At 49.8% G+C, this 17,973-nt stretch overlaps 7 protein-coding genes across 7 annotated transcripts; 2 read left to right on the top strand and 5 right to left on the bottom strand.

The window, feature by feature from the left end:
• Positions 1-24: 24 nt before the first annotated feature.
• Positions 25-8,324, top strand: KY384_004881 (uncharacterized protein; the record flags this gene model as incomplete). The annotated part of the gene is made up of 7 exons (XM_044813384.1): positions 25-208; positions 264-4,604; positions 4,656-4,811; positions 5,507-7,327; positions 7,378-7,791; positions 7,844-8,204; positions 8,258-8,324. The coding sequence occupies 7 exons, from the start codon at positions 25-27 to the stop codon at positions 8,322-8,324; spliced, it is 7,344 nt and encodes a 2,447-aa protein (XP_044669662.1).
• A 261-nt stretch (positions 8,325-8,585) lies between these two features.
• KY384_004880 (uncharacterized protein) lies at positions 8,586-9,707 on the bottom strand (the record flags this gene model as incomplete). The annotated part of the gene is made up of 1 exon (XM_044813383.1): positions 8,586-9,707. The coding sequence occupies one exon, from the start codon at positions 9,705-9,707 to the stop codon at positions 8,586-8,588; it is 1,122 nt and encodes a 373-aa protein (XP_044669661.1).
• A 406-nt stretch (positions 9,708-10,113) lies between these two features.
• Positions 10,114-11,011, top strand: KY384_004879 (uncharacterized protein; the record flags this gene model as incomplete). Its single annotated transcript, XM_044813382.1, has 2 exons — positions 10,114-10,304; positions 10,384-11,011. 2 exons carry the CDS (start codon positions 10,114-10,116, stop codon positions 11,009-11,011), a joined length of 819 nt encoding a protein of 272 aa, XP_044669660.1.
• A 606-nt stretch (positions 11,012-11,617) lies between these two features.
• KY384_004878 (uncharacterized protein) lies at positions 11,618-12,117 on the bottom strand (the record flags this gene model as incomplete). Its single annotated transcript, XM_044813381.1, is given in 2 exon segments — positions 11,618-11,714; positions 11,726-12,117. The coding sequence occupies 2 exon segments, from the start codon at positions 12,115-12,117 to the stop codon at positions 11,618-11,620; spliced, it is 489 nt and encodes a 162-aa protein (XP_044669659.1).
• A 60-nt stretch (positions 12,118-12,177) lies between these two features.
• Positions 12,178-12,969, bottom strand: KY384_004877 (uncharacterized protein; the record flags this gene model as incomplete). Its single annotated transcript, XM_044813380.1, has 2 exons — positions 12,178-12,291; positions 12,331-12,969. 2 exons carry the CDS (start codon positions 12,967-12,969, stop codon positions 12,178-12,180), a joined length of 753 nt encoding a protein of 250 aa, XP_044669658.1.
• Positions 12,970-13,972: 1,003 nt separating this feature from the next.
• Positions 13,973-14,810, bottom strand: TPI1 (triosephosphate isomerase; the record flags this gene model as incomplete). Its single annotated transcript, XM_044813379.1, has 2 exons — positions 13,973-14,702; positions 14,761-14,810. The coding sequence occupies 2 exons, from the start codon at positions 14,808-14,810 to the stop codon at positions 13,973-13,975; spliced, it is 780 nt and encodes a 259-aa protein (XP_044669657.1).
• Positions 14,811-15,282: 472 nt separating this feature from the next.
• Positions 15,283-17,070, bottom strand: KY384_004875 (uncharacterized protein; the record flags this gene model as incomplete). Its single annotated transcript, XM_044813378.1, has 1 exon — positions 15,283-17,070. The coding sequence occupies one exon, from the start codon at positions 17,068-17,070 to the stop codon at positions 15,283-15,285; it is 1,788 nt and encodes a 595-aa protein (XP_044669656.1).
• Between the last annotated feature and the right edge of the window lie 903 nt (positions 17,071-17,973).

Genomic DNA, 17,973 nt, shown 5'->3' with positions numbered 1-17,973 from the left:
TTCTCTACACCTTATTGGGACTCGATGTCAGATCAGGGCGACCTTGAGATCCTACAAGGGATACATCAGGATCTCATAGACCTCTCCAAAGCTCAATTACGAAGTGTGGAGCGGCTCTGGGCGGAACTCGATGCACGCGTCGACGAATTCAGGAAGCTTTTGGATAGACCTAGAAAGAACGAGGCTAGCCGCAAATCTCTCCTATCTGGTACGTTACGCTTTTGGGTCTGCGCTCTGTAGTATTGACTGAATATTGGCTATAGGCACGGTCATCATCGATGACGTTGAGTATGCAGTCAATAAAGAGTTTCAGGAGAGTGCGACCCAGCTCGCGGATACGCTCGACTTGGACGAGATCCAGTCAACGAAACTCTTGCTTGAAACGCAGGGGCATATCGCAGCTTTAGATCGCTCTGTTATATCCGCAGCTGCTATCAGCTTTCATCAACATAGACGGTACCTCCTTGAATGCCTCCGCTGGACGATTTATTTTTCTCTTGACGCAGATGTTGAGGGTGACACGCGAAGCGCGAGCCGAGATTTATTGTCGTTGATATTGGAAACGAAGAATGGCACCCCGCAGAATGGCGCTTCGTATATACAAAAATGTCTGCAAACAATATTCGAAATGGAAGGCTGGTTACAAGAACTCGGGGAGAGAACGCAAGGCACCAGAGCGATGGGCCACACTCTCACACAAGAGGGCGACGAGATCCTGAAATTCCAGCAACAAAGCCTCACACAGCAACATGAATCACTTGCAGCCATAATCAGCTTGCTAGCCAAAGCAAGTTATTCAACAACGGAGAACTTTTGTCACCTCCTCGACCACTTATCGAAGATGGAGCGGTGGACCCAATTGACTGTGCACTATGCACCTATTATCTTAGCATTCATTCTGCAGCATGGGTCGCCGGAGGGTGTCGGATCTCTTCCAGAAGCGCGAGCTCTTCATACTAAACTGCTCGATACTAAAGATTCCTCTCTCTGGAAAATGAGGCATTTGCAAGCAGCGACCCAAGCTTGGTGGCTTGCAGAATATTCAGGTTGGTACCAGGAGCAATCAGATAGCTCTCAATTACAAGGTTTAGACCTTGAAGCTGAGGCCCGTGGTCGATCTGAATCTTTCTTCCGTGCCCTTCGAGATGGAGCCTTTGAATGTACGCTTACGATGTGTTCTCAAAGCACGCCAGAAGAGTGGTATGATCCAGCCAGAGCCTCCTTAGTAGCTTTTCTTCTCGGCGATGCACCATCGCTTCAACCAGAAGTAACCTCTCTCTCTGACTGGTTCAGACTGCTGTTCATGGAACAGCTAGAATCGTTCGTAGATGCCCTCATCACAAATATGCCAGATACTCTCCGTCAATTTAAATTCGAAGAAGACGACCAAAGGAAGCGAATACACTCTAATCTACAGTCCAAAAGCCAAGGAGGCACGCATGAGCAAGACCTCCACCTCGAGAGATTCCTGGTGCTCATTTCGTTCTCTTTCGACTCTCGCGTCGAAGCAGCTCAGTCCTTTTGGGGCGAAATCGACAGTAACATGTACGGTTTTTTGCAGTGGGCATCAAAGCGACAGTCAACCCCAAGCGTAGGTGCTTTTTGCGAAATGCTTCAGTCTATCTCGAAGAGTGACACATACGCGACCGCTGCCCACAATTTCTTGCTAGAAGACAGTGGCGTGAGCTACTCCAGGATACGAAGAACCGGCTCCCTCAGTTGGGCACTCATTCTAGGAGAGTTGTCGGTCTACGCGTCCAGGGTGCGTGAACCGGCAAGCTCTGGGAAAGGAACGAATTTCTATGGAGGCAAGCCAACACTGGACGATATTGAGGAACCAGAAAGTGTTTTAATGCTTGAGAGTTATTTGAGATTGATGTCTCATCTTTGTGGTGAGAGTGCAGAAGCCCGGGCTTGGTTATTCTCACGACCAAATCCTTCTATCCTGGACACTCTTTTTACGCTGTGCAGTCCCACTGTTCCGAACACCCTGCAAGCATGTGCTTTCATCATGGTACGATCTCTTCTTACCTCTCATCAGGCCGATACTGTTATGAATATTTGGAATAGTCTTGATGTATGGGCGTCAGGTGGATACGCGCCACTAAGTAGTGCCAGAGCCGCTAAGCTTGCGAATCCTGAAAGTTGGATGCAAGAGATCACATTTGGCGGCGTCGTTAGCACATTCGACCAAGCAAACGACTTTACAGCGCTTTTGCATACACTTATGAGTCCTTCGTATGCCCTCGATGGTGTAAATGAAAGGTTTTCCTTCCCTGAAAACCTAGGATCGTCGTACAGAACACCAGGAGTAGAGCCATACGTCGATCTTGTACTTGATAAAGTCTTTGCGGGAATGTCAACTCAAGTAGAGGATCGTTTGAGAAAACAGGTTTTAACTTTCAATGTCCTGACCTTCGTCACTACATGTTTGAGCACCTTCAACGAGGACTTACTTTTACTCGGGACCCGAAATTCTTCGGCTCTGACTGAGCTTACAAGCACATCTTCCTTGACCATGTATTTACGGCTGCACCCGTTCTGCAGGACGATGGAATGGCTTTTCAATGGACGGGTGCTCTCTGCTCTTTTCGATGCAGCACACGAAAATGTCGAAGAACTCATGACAGAGCTCTCTGGTTCACCTATGGTGCTATCACTGCTGCGCACTATTCAAACCATGAGCCTATTGATGGATCTCCAATCCACGTATCTAAACGTTGCCCGGCCTCTTGTGCACGCCCAACGGAATTCCAGGCAGCCGGCCGTGTTTGATTCTTCACTTGCATCGTTCGAGGACAGCGTTGCTTTACATCTTCAGCTTGTTGTAGACCTGGGTCTGTATACCGGGCTCGGCAACAGTGATCTTGCTGTTGCGTCATTAAAGCTGCTTGGAAAGCTTGCAAGCTCAAGAAGGCTTCAAATGCATTCGATCCAGTCATCAAGTCGGACGGGGAGTAGAAGCTCCCTCATTAACATATTGGAACGCGAAGACGACGTAGAACGGATTACGCAGCCCTTGATACTTGCCGTGGAAATAAATCCAAGAGAGTTGGAGCACGGGCCAAATTCAGATGATTGGACTATGAAGTCTGTGATTCTGGAGTTTCTTGTGAAGACGCTATCAGCCTCAGCCAATCAACCTTGCCTGGCACATACATTGCTTGGCTTTACAAGTAGAAACATGCTTGTTGAGATCGCTCCTGGAGGAAATTTCTCGAAAGGTCTCTCGCTATTTCACTCGGTCGTTCGGCTTGTTGCTGACTATCCTGACGGGGAAGAAGGGACAATGCAGATGTGGGCGCTGAGCCTTCGCCAGATGGGAATGGAAGTGCTCTCCATCCTCTGGCGATCGTCACTCACTTCAGCTATTACCTTGACTGAACTTCGAGAAGCGGAGCTCGTTTTCCGTCTATTCGTCAGACAAAGTATCATGAGTCTCGATACGCTCTGGGACGGGCATGCTATACGGGAGCAAGACTTTATGGTCACTGACGCAGCAGAAACGCTGCAGCAATTCTTATGGCAGAGGAATTCCTTTTACGAGTATGCTGTCATGGAAATTCGCGCTGCAGCTCTAGATGATGCTCCCTCTTTGAAGACTCGGCTCTTGTCTACGCTCTTCGGCTCCACCACCTCGACTGATGGGGAGCAATATTCGAATCCTTCGGTACTGGACCTCTTTGACTTTATGGAGTTTGAAATACCTAGTCTAGAATTCGTCCCACGACTTGGCTACTTTTCAACTACAGATTTCGCCCTGTGCGCGCAAGAGGTTGGAAGTGCCGGAGGTCGCAATTACAATCTCCAACTTGTCGAAGAGCTCATAGCTCTCAAATTGAACGACTTCCGGAAGCTAGGACGTTCGCAAATCACGAACGGAGGAGAAGAGATCGTCAACGAGGCTGAGCTCTTGTTGCATTATTTCCGAGCCGCAAACAGTTTGCACTGTCTGCGATCTGCCTGCCATCGAGCACTTGAATCTTGGAATCAGCTTTTAGTTGTCGCGTTTGAAGCTTGCGATCTGGACTTGGATGGCAGACTTGCTCTAACTTTGCAATCTCTACAGATTCTCACGCCTAAATTGGAAATGCTGGTAAACGAGAATGACCAACGTGCAATTCTCATCGCTAGCTCGGTGAGGATGCTGCTTCTGCTCTTGAATTCTGACGTCGTCGCCGTGCATAGTCCTGGCACTGGGGAGTTCGCCAATGACCGGCTTTATCAGGTCTTCTGCGCTGCCGTACGAGGCATCTCCACCCCAGGAACTAGTTTACAAATCCGCGAAACTTTGTACAGCTTATCCACCCGCTATCTTGACCTAACGACGCAGGCGTCAGGGTTAGCCGCTGCTCGGAAACAGGCCCTACATTTGATCAAATCGGCGGGCAATCGGACTATCGAAATCATGTGTGATGATGCTTTTGGCGCGACTCCATCTTGTAGGATTGCTTCACTCTCGTTACTTGAAGCTTTGACCAAAATTGCGGAGAAAGAGACTTCTGTGTACATCATTGATTCACTGAGTCGTACGAATTTTCTCCAAGTTATGGTAGAAAGTGTTGAGAACATACCAGCAGATCTTCAGGAGACCGACGCTCAAGGTAAGCCGTTCGCTTGAACTTGAACGTATCCGTTAACGTGCTACGCTATAGATATTCCGTCTCTACTTCTATTCTACGAAGCAAAATTCTCCTTGATATTGACACTGGCTCAAAGTAAGACTGGCGCACCTCGCGTCCTGGATGCGGGATTGTTCCACGCTATTCGTGCGTCGAGTCTGTTTTCCGTCGACCCGGATATTGGAATCGGTGAGTAGACCACACAAACACCAGCTTGTTCAAGATTACCGATACATCTAGAAATAAAAAATTCGGAGGCACTAGCAAAGTATTACAGGCTCCTTTTGTACATTACACGTATAATCACATCCGTAATTCTGAGCCGCGGCGAACACAATCAACAAGTCATTGAGGAGGGCAGAAAGTTCCTCTCAGAAAACAGAGCATTGGTGGTCGCAACATTCAAACGGCAGGCTAAAGTCGGAGGAGTCTCGTTCGACGACGAAGGCATCAACATTGTCGAACTGGTGGAACTTTTCACACTACTCATATCCATGACAAGCTTTTTGGACGTAAGTCAAATGTGTTGCAATTCCCTTTGATTATGGACTAAAATCGCCAAACAGTACGAAGAAATCAAGTACTTAGAAACACCCAGGGGTGTCGGGTTCACATGAAGTCAAGTGGACAAAGCTGTTTATCATAAAGGCTTGCTAGATGGCGGATATTGAGATGAATGATAACTATTTACACTCATTGAACCGACAGGTATCTAGCCGCACTTGGCGCTATCGAATCCGCGCTTAACATGTCACGAACGTAGATTATCGATGATGTCGTTAACGTAAGACTCATAACTCATGTCCTTCTCTAGTCTTGCCTGAAACCTTCTTGTTGCCCAATGCCAGGATCTAAAAGCTCCCCTTGAACCTAAATGCCATCAGCAAAAGCAGGCATTAGCGGATCCTTGCAAGACGTAAAGTCTCTTGCGCCTACATCTAAGCTTGGTGTGCAGAAGCCGCAAAGCACAATTGTCGACCACTTTGCACTTGCAAAGCAAGTGGTCAGGGAACGTGCAACCGACGATGCGCCGGGCTCGTCCCCAAGCAAGCGCTTGAAACTCAGTGATCATTCAACGGAGCTCGGTCCGCCTGTGGCAAGGTCACGGACTACAAGAGCCTGTGAGATGTATGAGTTCCCTACCAAAACAAAGCAGACGCCATCTGAAACTATTGATCTTACGTCCTCGCCAAGAAGCCCTCCGAAAAAATCTGCTATCGGATTTCCACGTTCAACGAGTCTCGCGCCACTAGTAGGACCTAAGAAGCTAGTCGTAAAGAATTTGAAAAGACCTTCAGGTCCCAGTCCAGAACAATATTATGCAGAGGTCTGGGATCGGCTTGACGCATCACTATCGGCTGTTTTCAAAGATGAAACGATCCCTTATTCCAAAGAAACGCTCTATAATGAGGTTATGATCATCTGCCGGCAAGGCAAGGCTGAGAGACTGCGCGATGACCTGGACAGAATCCTTGCGACTCATGTACAGCGAGAGGCCAAAGATTTATATAAAACTCAGTTTAGCACGGAAACGAACGTGGAGTTCATCGAACGGGTTCTTGAAGCATGGGCCACATGGACGAGGCAGCTAGCAGTCGTCAAGGTCATATTCTTTTTCCTCGACCGTTCCTATCTCCTTCACGCTCGTCTTCCTTCTGTGGTCGACATGGGAATCGAAAAATTTCGAATTGCAATGATTGATAATACTGCAACAAGTAATAGACTCGTGCAAGGAGCTTGCGATCTCATAAGGGCGGAACGAGCTCAGCAAAAGTCACCCGTTGAATTTGGTCTGCTCCATGGAGCTATAAAGATGTTCCATGAACTTGCCATGTATAGTAAGGAATTTGAGCCAGCATTCATGGCCGAATCTCAGAAGTTCTTTACTTTGTGGGCGGAGCAAACGGCAGCGTCAACTAATTTGGTCGGCTACGTTGAAATGGCCCGTAGATTGTTTGAACAGGAAATGGAACGTGCTGATGCTTGGAACCTTGATGCTACAACAAAGAAAGAGCTTGAAGGGTATCTCGAAGAGATTGTCATTGATGATAGAAAAGCTAGGCTGTGCGATAAGGTCGATGTCGGCCAGCTACTTAGATGCGGAAACATAGATTATCTTCATCAGGTCTTCACGCTTCTACAGCGGCGAAGACTGGGCGAAATGCTAAGACCGGCTTTTGAGAGCTACATCGTCTCCCATGGCTCAGAGATCGTCTTTGATGAAAATCGTGAGCAAGAAATGGTCCCGCGATTGCTAGCATTCAAGAGACAGTTAGATCAGACGTGGGAAGATGCTTTTGAAAAGCATTCAGATATAGGCCACACCTTGAGAGGAGCCTTTGAGACATTTATCAATAAGGGTAAAAGGAGTAATATGACGTGGGGCACTGACAACCCTAAGCCTGGTGAAATGATCGCAAAATATGTTGACTTAGTTCTCAAAGGTGGTTCGAAGGCGATTCGTGCATCAGGGATCAATCCGGAAGAGGAGGGAAAAGCCAATGAGCAAGATCGAGATCAGTCTAGTGAAGATGAGGATGCAGAAATTGCTAAACAATTAGACTCGGTACTCGATTTGTTTCGCTTCGTGCATGGGAAGGCAGTGTTTGAAGCATTTTACAAACGCGACCTTGCACGCCGACTCCTACTAGGTAGGAGCGCAAACTCAGATGCTGAGAAGAGCATGCTAACGAGGCTCAAATCCGGTGAGTAAGTCGTCTCGTCAAAAGCGATAAAGACTGATTAGACGCTTCAGAGTGCGGTGCGGGATTCACTCATAACCTGGAACAGATGTTCAAGGACATCGAGATGGCAAGGGATGAAATTGCATCTTACAGGGCAATGTTAGAGGAAAAAGATAAATATCCTAGGTTTGATCTCAACGTCAACGTATTGTCTGCTTCGGCTTGGCCGTCTTATCCTGATGTGCCGGTCCATGTTCCTGAGATCATATTAAAGGCCACCGCCGACTTTGAGCGGAATTACAAGATGAAGCACTCGGGCAGAAAGCTGCAATGGAAGCATGCCCTGGGCCATTGCCAACTAAGATCTCTGTACCCGAGAGGCGCAAAAGAGATTGTCGTCAGCTCATGCCAAGCGATTGTATTACTATGCTTCAATGATGTTGAATCGATGTCATATTCGGACGTGAAAGCCGCTACAAGTCTAGGTATGTAGAGAACTGTGTCGTACAGACCGAAAGCAGCTACTGATATATGCAGATGATCTTGAACTTAAGCGAACGCTTCAGTCACTGGCTTGCGCCAAATACCGGGTGTTGGGCAAGTCCCCCAAAGGTAAGGACGTGGACATTAACGACACTTTTGCTGTCAACCAAAGCTTCCATCATCCAAAGTATCGTCTCAAGATCAATCAAATTCAAGCGAAGGAGACCAAGGAGGAAAATAAGCAGACCCACGAGCGCGTGGCTGCGGATCGAGCTTTTGAGACTCAAGCAGCTGTTGTGAGAATCATGAAAAGCAGGAAAACGATCACCCACCCAGAATTGGTAAGTGAGGTCATCAGCGCAACAAAATCCAGAGGTCCTTTGGATCCAACCGACATCAAGAAGAACATAGAGAAGTACGTGGCCCCCCTGTGCTTGTTTCATTGCCAATGCTAAAGTGTATCTTTAGATTGATTGAGAAAGACTATATGGAGCGTGACGAGGATGCACATAACACTTACAGCTACGTAGCCTGAGCATAGCATCACCCTTTGATGATCTATTAGCAAAAAGATAGATTTTACTTTCCGCATACCTTATTCAATTTCCTAGAGCCCTGCTGTACGGGGCCTAAGTACAGTTCCTCGCGAGGCCTCGAAGTTTCCTCCTTGGTACATGCAAAGGGGCGGGAAGAGTCCTCAGACCTTGCAAACCACCGTCACCATGCTTCTCACGATAGGGTATCAAACATACATCAAGGCTTATGGCCCAGGGATCCCGCTTAATTCACAGAACACTCACTCATCTTCACCAACAATGTTCGCATGTCGAAAATATTTCATTCCTACCCAAGCAATCGTGACCCAAACCCACGCCATCACACAAGTCAGCACCATCAACGCGGGATAGTACCCCACAATCGGCAGCGTGGGGTCATCCTCTAGATCAGGCGGTGCGTACGGTGTCGCCCCGACATCCCAAGCCCAGCTCCAAACTCCGAAGCAGCTCCCCATTCCCACCACGAAGACGAGCCAGGTCACACAGAGGATGATCCATCCCCACCAGCTGGTTTCCGAATAGTCCCATTCCGAAGGTGGTGAAGCTGGCGTTGCGGGTGGGAGCGCTGCCAATGGCGAACGAGGCTTACTGGCTGATCGGGGTGAGCGTGAGCGAGGTGGCTGGGAGGGGAAATAGCTATCGTTGGGAAGTGGAAGCTGTTGCAAACTTGGAGGTATTAAGTCGGTAGGAGAGATTAAAGATTCATCATCGTCCGTAAGGGTCGAAGCTGTCGTTGACGATTTGGTCGTCAACGGGCGGCGGAGGTCGGGAAATGGCTCATCTGCGTCGGTCACTTCTAGAATCTTCGAAGGGTCACCATGCACGGGATGTGTAACCATTGGTACAGGCGGTGGAACTGGAAGGGGCTTAGGGGAAGGCAAGTCGAGAGGCGTCAACGGACTGATAGATGCATTCGTTGCTCCGAAATAAGTGCCCAATCCATCCACCTGTTGTCTGTCTAATGCTTGTACTTCATCCAGCGTCGAGGATGTGGCACGCCTGTCCTTGTTCTCCATGCGCAGCTTGCTCGTTCCGAGAAGTGCAGACTTCCGCAACGATCCCTTGCGGGTCCGGGTCTTCCTCTGTTGCTGGACCGCTGAAGCCATGGCACTCCCCGTCCGCGGACTGGGCGGTTCTTCCATGATCGGCGACACCATCTCCGATTTCGTCTCCGACTTGTGAGCATGATCAGGGCTCGAATTTGTTCGTAGCAAGCCCAGAGAAGCGGACAGGCTCCCCGAGATGCTCCTTCTGTGCCCGGGAGGAGAAATTGAGCCCCATCGCTCCTTCTTCCCAGAATCTTGATCGTGACTGCTTGTTGCAGCCTTTGCAGCGCTGATCGCGGCATCAGGAGTACCCATCATGCAAAACACTAGCTCTTTAAACAAATTCTATTGCCTTGCTCTTTCAAATGGCATCTCGGCCGGTTTTTCAATCTTTGGAATGCTGTTACCCATCATAACCATGGCCTACGATCTGCTCGTTTTGGCACTGTGACTGACGAAAGATTCACACATTGTAGTCGAAACGAAGTATGACATATCTCATCTTAGTAGCTTACGGTCCACTTCAGAGTGTGATGTACTAATGTGTCCCCAATCATGTGTTGAGACAAGATTGTATTCAATAACGAATAATAAGCGCTCTTAAGTCCGGCTTCATATTGCCGAATATCAAAAAAAAGCTTGTGGGCTAGAGTATGCGAATAAGTATTCTACATGCTAGATGCTATCCCACTCGCTTCAACGATTCTGTCCTTGACCCAAAATGCCCAGATCAAAGCGTGCGAAAGTTGTGCACCTCTCGAAGACAAAGAAGAAAGGAAAGGAGCTCACACTAAGACTTTACGCCTCTATCCAAGAAAACATCCCTAAATACTCGTACATCTATGTATTTCGCGTCAATAATATGCGCAACACCTACTTAAAACATGTCCGAAATGAGCTCGCTGACAGCCGGTACAGTCCCTCTTCTTTACTTCTCTACTGCAGTTCTTCCCTTTCCCCGCTCGGCCTCAATATCCTAGAACCTTCCAAGCCAACTCACCCTGACTAAACCCTCCTCTCCGCACAGACTCTTCTTCGGCAAAACCAAAGTAATGGCTATCGCGCTTGGCCTTAACGAAGGAACCGAGCCTTACCCCAATACCTCCCTCCTCTCGCCCCACCTCCACGGGAATGTTGGTCTCCTATTCTCCCCTCGCCCCGTCCCTGACATCCTTGCCTATTTCACGACCTTCCAGCCTTCAGACTACGCGCGCTCTGGAACTGTTGCACCTAGAAGCTTCGTTATTCCACCTGGCATGGTCTATTCCCGAGGAGGAGAGGTGTCGGAGGAGGAAGATGTCCCATTAGCGCATTCAATTGAGCCGACACTAAGGAAATTAGGGGTGCCGACGAGATTGATCAAAGGGAAGGTGGCACTAGAAAGTGAATTTGAGGTATGTAGAGAGGGAGAGGTGCTGGGGAGTGGACAGACAAGTTTGTTAAAGATTTTTGGGGTTGCGATGGCGGAGTTTCGAGTGCAGATTGTGGCCTGCTATAACAGAGAAAACGAAAGTGTAGAGGCATTTGCGCGGCATCCGGATGAGGATGCGGATATAGATGAAGAAATGGAAGACGGGGCGAATATAGAGCTAGACGAATTTGTTGGGTTCGAGGGATGACTATAGCAACATGTGCCGAAGGCAAGGCTCCAATTCAAGCGACGGCGTTGGTGGTTGGTTGTGGGGCAACAGGTAGCTGTTGAACCAGATTTCCCGTCTGCGAAGAAATCACTGTCCACTGGTGTATACTCACGAACGAAACTCCACGTACAATGACGAGGCGCTTTCGATCTCTTGGTCGTTAGAGAGCCTGCTCCATCACGAGTCAAATACCTTACCATCTTACCTGACAACCGGGATATTTGAGTTGTGGGACATTGATTACATACTAAACCTATCACTCCTCTCAAAGGGGTATTCGGGGAGTATGTGAATGAATCGGGGCTATCTTACATTTCGGCACCAACCTCTTCAACAACCTGGGTAAGCCAGGCAAGATTCAAACTGCGTTTCGCAATGGCTGATGAGTTAGTCCCTCTAATTCAGCCAGTATATTGAGATGCGTGATCTTCCGAAGCAAGTCCAGTAACATTGCTGGCCAATGTGGTGCCTTACCAAGCAGACTGCAATTGTTTTGAGAATGTAGAATTTAGATTGACGTGCTTGCAATCTGGTCGATATAGGACTGATTGTCACGGCCACCCAAGACGTTGAGAGAAAGAAGAGTTAGTACCTCCGAAGCTTGCGAGGATCCTCATATCCGCCGCCATCATAAGGTCGCTTTCTGTCGTTGTCGTCGTGCCGGCCACGGTCCCGGTCGTCTCTTGGTCTGACAGGTTCTCGATTACTTCCGCTGAAGCTGCCGCCGCCGCGATACCCAGATCTGTCGTCGTAGTCATTACGTCGGTCTCCGCTATACCCACCTCTCGATCCATCCCCGTAGCCATTAGCCTGGGAGCTTCCGTACCCGCCACCATAGCCACCTCGCCCTCCAGGTCCAGATGGTGCATTCGGTGGTGGGGCACCATAATTATTAGGAGGACCGCCGCCATTCCCACCTCTTCCACCGAACCCACCTCCACCCTGGTATCCAATACCACCTCTTCCACCACCAAAGCCACCGCGATCACCTCCCCTAAATCCTCCTCTGAAACCACCTCGATCATACCCACCTCGGGATCCCCCTCTGAATCCTCCTCCAAAGCTGCCCGGGCCTGCTGGAGCATTGAGGCCGCCACCAAAGCCAACAGGACGTGCTGGTGCTGATTTCGTATAACCCCGACCTCCTAATCCACCACCAAGCCGGCGTGGTCGCCAGCCTTTAACGGTGCGTCCTCTCTCCACATCGACAAGGACTCTGCGGTCTTTGATTCGAATGCCGTCTGTTTCTTTGTAGGCAGCTGTAAAATGAGAAGCAAAATATCAAGTTAGCCAAATACGAATATCCCGTACTCAGTATTGAGGTGTGGGCATAGGGAGGCAGTACCCTTCATATCCTTTTCACGTTCGTAGACGATGAATGCGTAGCCACGATGTGGCTTCTCTTTCTTCTTTGGCTGTTGATTCTCATCGCTCTTATGATCACCATTAATGCCATTACTTGCTGTCGTGATGTCTACGACAATCCGGATTCTCTCGATCGGCCCAAAGCGGCCAAACTCACGCTCGAGGTCCTTTTCGGTAGTATCATAGCTCAAGCGGGCAACAAAAAGGGTTTTGAAAGCGTCCCCCCTCACATTTGGGTCATCATCAGGTTCTGAGCTTCGAGTGTCAGCTAATGATCTAAGTTCACAAGTCGACAATGGAAAGATCTCACTTCTTTCTGCACCCTCCTTCAACACGCTGACAGCCGACTCCCTCTGTTCGGCCTTTAACCTCTCCTTTCTCTCGAACCAGCTCTCTCCGGGAATAATTGGCACGACCTCCTTATATTCTTGTAGGGCAGGTAGGAAGGCGGCAAGTCCCCCGATATTGTTGGTCTTTCTTCCTTCTTGGGGGTGATCGCTGGCCGGAAGGTAACGTAGCGGAGGGCGAGGAGAGAAGAGCTGGAGGAGGTTTGGGGGAAGTTTATGGGTCATTGTAAGTAGCACAGTGGAATATAAGATCAGCCAATTGGAGCGCTATGGAGAGGATGCGCCTTTGGCTCATATGGTGAATAGGAGATGTATCTTATGTCGCGAGCTCACATGCAACTCAATTTCACTAGCGGGTCTTGGCGTCCGTTCGAGGATCATGGGTAGAGTACCTTGAGGTACGGGGGTCGACAATAATCACTCTCTGAACGACTCGAAGCATCGCCAGAATGCTGTCATTAGTATTGTAGTGCAAAATGCCTGTCTCTGCATTGAAAGGTGTGTCGACAGCTCAAGTACGTTTATTCAGATGCAATCAGATTCCTCCTTAATCAATCGTCACAGAATGGTGTTGGCGCATTCATACTGCAGTGCAAGAAGATCGACTTCCATTATTGCGACTATGGTGGCTCATCTAGAGGCATGAAGTATGTCCATCCTGATCCAATCCCAAATCATTCGATACCAGCATTTCTTGACTCTCTGTCAAAGGCTGACCCCAAACCTAGAGCCTTCCTCAGATCTCCCCTCCTCCCGCGCTTTGCTACCGCACACCCTCAGATACAAATGCAAATCTCCCCCCGCCCGAACGCCCACCCAGTGGTCCGGGGTCACTACATTAACGGCCGCGAAAAAGCCATTTGCGTACGAAATCTCGAAGCAGAACAGATCGTGAAGAAGGTAGAAATACTAAGGGATGCGAATGGGGAAAAGCTCCAGAAGGTCCGGGGGGGACGAATGGTGAAGAGTGTGAACGAGAGCGTGAGAGGTGTCTGGGATCCTTTTCATGCGCCCGAGAGTGGTGCGCGAGATATACTAGGGGAGATGGTACAAAGATCAGGCAGGAAATTGATTGGCGGGAAGAAGAGAAGGAAGAGAAGATGAGGGTCACCATACAGTGTTAGTGATGAAAGATCTATTGCACGTTTCCAAGGCACCTAGGTTTCCATTCACCGCCCTCATGCCTTCGCCTGCTGAGCGTTGATGATATCAACAACTACACCGCAAATCAGCACTCTCCACCGGTCCCAGCAGAGAAGAAAAGAAAAAGGCAAAACTCACAAGCCGGTTTCAAACTCGCACCTCCAACCAAGAAACCATCAACGTCGTCTTGCCGCGCCAGCTCCCCACAATTCTTCTCATTCACACTTCCTCCATAGATCACCCTCGTCTTCTCCGCCGCTTCCTTGCCCACCTCTTTCCCAAGCCATTCTCTAATAGCCTTATGTACCTCCTGTGCCTGCTCTGTGGTGGCTACTTTTCCGGTCCCAATGGCCCACACAGGCTCATACGCCACCACAATCTTACTCCAGTCACCAATTTTAGCTTTCACAGCGTTCAATTGCCTCGTCACGACGTCGATCGTCCTGCCTGAATCTCTCTGCTCTAGCGTCTCGCCTATGCAGAGGATCACACTCAGGCTGCCGTCTAAGGCAGCTTTCGTTTTGCTAGCGATGAACTCATCCGTTTCTCCCATTACCACCCGGCGCTCCGAGTGCCCAATCAATGTCCATTTGATACCAGAGTCCGTGAGCTGCTCGGCGGAAATTTCCCCCGTGAAAGCACCATTGGGCTTGTCAAACACATTCTGCGAGCAGACTTCGAGTTCGGCCTTCAAGTGTTCACGGACGAGAAGAATGAACAGGGCAGGTGGGGCGACGACGACCTCAGTCTTGGGATCAAGAGGGGCGCCATTGAGGTTGTGAACGATGTCTGTAATACTTTTTATAGTACCGTTCCTAGAATATGTTAGCATGGAGGAGTACAGCGGAGGGGAGCGGCGGGGTTAGAGAGGACGGCGGGTCGAACATCTTGAAGTTTCCGCCCACGAAGAATTGGCGAGGCATGGTCAAGGTGTTCAATAGGTGCTATGCTAAGGGCTCTGCTGTAGGTCAATCGCTACCTTATAAGTAGAATAGTAGGTAAGCGGTCTGAGGATTTCGATGGGGAAAAATGGAGGGCGCACACATGGAGTCTGGGGTGGGGCTCTCACTGGGTGGAACCGCCCCTGCTCTCGGGAAACGAGTACGTACCCCTACCGCGCAAAATCTGGATCTATGAATCGAAGGCAAATGGTCAATAGGAAAATTTGACTGAAGATAGGGGAGGGAATTCATGAACGGACCACGAACTTAGGATGTTCTTCGTTGCGTAAAGTATCATACATGAAATTGCCGTCACTCATGAATAACCCCCCAAGTCATGTTGAATTCCCCTTCCGCGCCAGATGGAAGAATCATTACAAAACAGAATCTGTTGCTCACACGCGCGAGAAGAACACAACATCGAAGGAAAGCGAAAAGACGTTATGGAAGCATTTCACCACTTCGTAGACGAGAAACTGCTGCCTCTTGAATGCCGACGACGGAGCTCCCTGCCCTGCTTCCTCCTCCGCATCTCGTCTTCAACTGCTTGCTCGAGCTCCCTCTCCTGCTTCCTCCTCCGCATCTCGTCTTCAACTGCTTGCTCGATCTCTCTCTCCTCGACCTTCTTCTCCCTTTCGGCCAGCTCTCTGGCCTTGATGCGGCTTTGAACTTCCTTCTCCTTGTCGAGATGAGCCTGGTGAGAAGACTCGCGGCTAGAGTCGCCGATTCGCTCCATTGGTTCAAAGCCTACATTCGGACGCCCACTAGGCAAGCCAAAAGCATGATGCTGATCATAATTCGAGCTATGCTTTTGCTCAAAAATGGGTCGTTGGTGGTTGTACGAAGGCCGCCCACTGTTTATCGATTCATGTCGTTTCAGCCCGCTGCGGTGCCCAGCGTCGCGTCGCGGCAGCCCGCTACCCTTAGCCGGTTGGATTTCAACGTCGTCTCGCGCGTAAAGAGACCCGGGTCGGACTGACGATGAGCGATCACTAGGAATCGACCTCTTGTGCTTACGAACATACTCTGGACCATCAGGCTCGCTACGGCCTGTCCGTCCACGGTGCACGGGGCTTTTCATCCTACGGCGCGGACTAGGACTAGGTGTTCTCTTTGCTTTGCTGGAAGGGCGAATGTCGCTGGAGAACCCTGTATCCGTTGTTTCTGGATCGGAGACAGAAAAGCCACTGTCATCGTCTGATGCAAAAGAAGATTCGGAGGGTGAGTCATCAAGAGGAATTTGGAAGATCTTCGGGGCTTTTGGTTTGGCTCCTTTTGCCTTATCAGACTTGGGCTTCTGAGTTTCGCTAAAAGGCTTCTGCTGCTCCTTTTTCGCTTCGGCAAACAACTGCTGCCTAGAGTCCTTAGGTGCTCCCCGCTTAATATAGACTGGTTCTTCTGGGGCTTTCCTTGGCGGCATGGCTGTTTGTCTGTTGTACATTGGGCCTTCGGGAGCTTTCTTGGGCGGCATAGGCGCAGGAGGTTGCTGCTGAGGGCCTGCATGTGGATGGAACCTTGCACCAGGAATAGTTTCGGTATTTGCAGCTGTCCGGTAGACGGGGCCCGGCGCCCTCATCTCTTGTGGGCGCGGGTCGAAATTTTGAGGCTGATTGTTAAGAGGTGGGAGTTCGACGATCTCTCTCCAAGGGAAATGCTGGTTCGGAGACCTCACCGCCCTTACTGGGTTGCTCTCCTTCTGTCTTTGCCGCTTTAGTATCACTCGTAGCGCGGCGATGGTGTCGGTGTTCTTGCCGATTTCTTGCTTCTCTAGTTTCACGTTTTTGACCACCCACACAAAGTTTCGGTCAAGATCAAGCATATTACGATCCTTGAGAAGTGTGATGACTTGAAGACGCCTGTTGCCTGCAAGATCAGGGAGCTTGAGACATTTATCTCCGGTAAGACCCTTTTTATAGGCCTTGTCAACCCGTTTCTCGAGCTCACTCGGAGAAATTCGATCTTGTACACGCCGAGCGAAGCGCCAGCGACTTTGATTGCTCATAGTCCTCTCTTTGGTGATTGTGTACTGTTCGAAGGTGGGCTCTACATTGCGTAGAGCCGATTGATTGTGATACATTGGTGGGGGCCGAGCGTTCTGGACTCCAGCGTAATGTGCTTCAAGTGCGGGGCCTGGATGAGATTGAGGATGCACGCCCATCCGAGCAAAGGTAGCAGCGATGTCATCCGTGCCTCGACCAGCAGGCGCCGTGTGTTGAGGAGGAATCGGTATTTGCTGATTCATAGTGATCTTTCTCGTGTTGGTAGGTGGAGGGTGTGGAAGTCGCAGCAATGAATGTAAAAGTGTCAGGGAGGAATGAGGCTTGACAATGGCGGCAGAGGGGCTCGGACGTGGTGATGGTGGGGTCAGCGGGAGAGAGTGGTATTGCTGAGAGCAATGGTGGGAAAGCGCGATGGTATATGCTCTCAAGTAATCATGAGACCGCAAAGAATGCCGTGGACAGCGATTTTCATATCACAAAAGGGCAATCGGCAGTGACAAAGAAGTGAAGCTTGAAGGGAATGAGTAGATTTGAAGAAGGAAGGAAAGGACTTAGCTGTGCTGCCTTGTTTATAGCGTGGAGGATAGCTGAATCGTAGCCTGACCGAAGGATTCTAACCTTGTCAAGAGTGCGGGCAGGGCGCCCTTCTTCGCAGGCTCTCGGTGCACAAGGCAGGACGTTTGCCTAATTTTGATAGATGCTCAAACAGTCATTGTTACACGAAGCTTGGAAGGGCGCTTAGGGGCGTCGTGGAAGGCATTGCGGGCTGTCCAGGATGTTTGGTTGTTTGGATATTCCTTGAAGGCGAAGCAAACACAGACACACGAGCTTCCGGACTACTGCAAGCCCCAATGCAGTGGCCTGCGCCCCACCAAGTGCACAGCTCTTTGTCCCCTCAAAGAACCAATTGCGGAGCCAACGGACCGACGTAGGGTTCGAGAGTGTTGACTGCCATCGTGCTGGGTGCTAACGTCGACATGATTGCGTGCAGTACGCATGTGGGTGATTATTATTGCAGAACGAGCAGCGCGAGCAGCGCGTTTGTCCGTTGGTCCCGCCGTCAGTGGAGTAGCCGCTGAAGCAAGCTGAAGCGCATTCTCCAATAATGGAACTTCGTGATGAAGCTCGACATCCAATGGATTGCG

Source organism: Bacidia gigantensis (genome assembly GCF_019456465.1).
Source record: "Bacidia gigantensis strain McMullin 20006 chromosome Unknown contig_244, whole genome shotgun sequence".
Classification (NCBI taxonomy): Eukaryota; Fungi; Ascomycota; class Lecanoromycetes; order Lecanorales; family Ramalinaceae; genus Bacidia; species Bacidia gigantensis.
The sequence above is the reverse complement of the archived record's forward strand: the minus strand, read 5'-3'. Positions and strand labels throughout refer to the sequence as shown.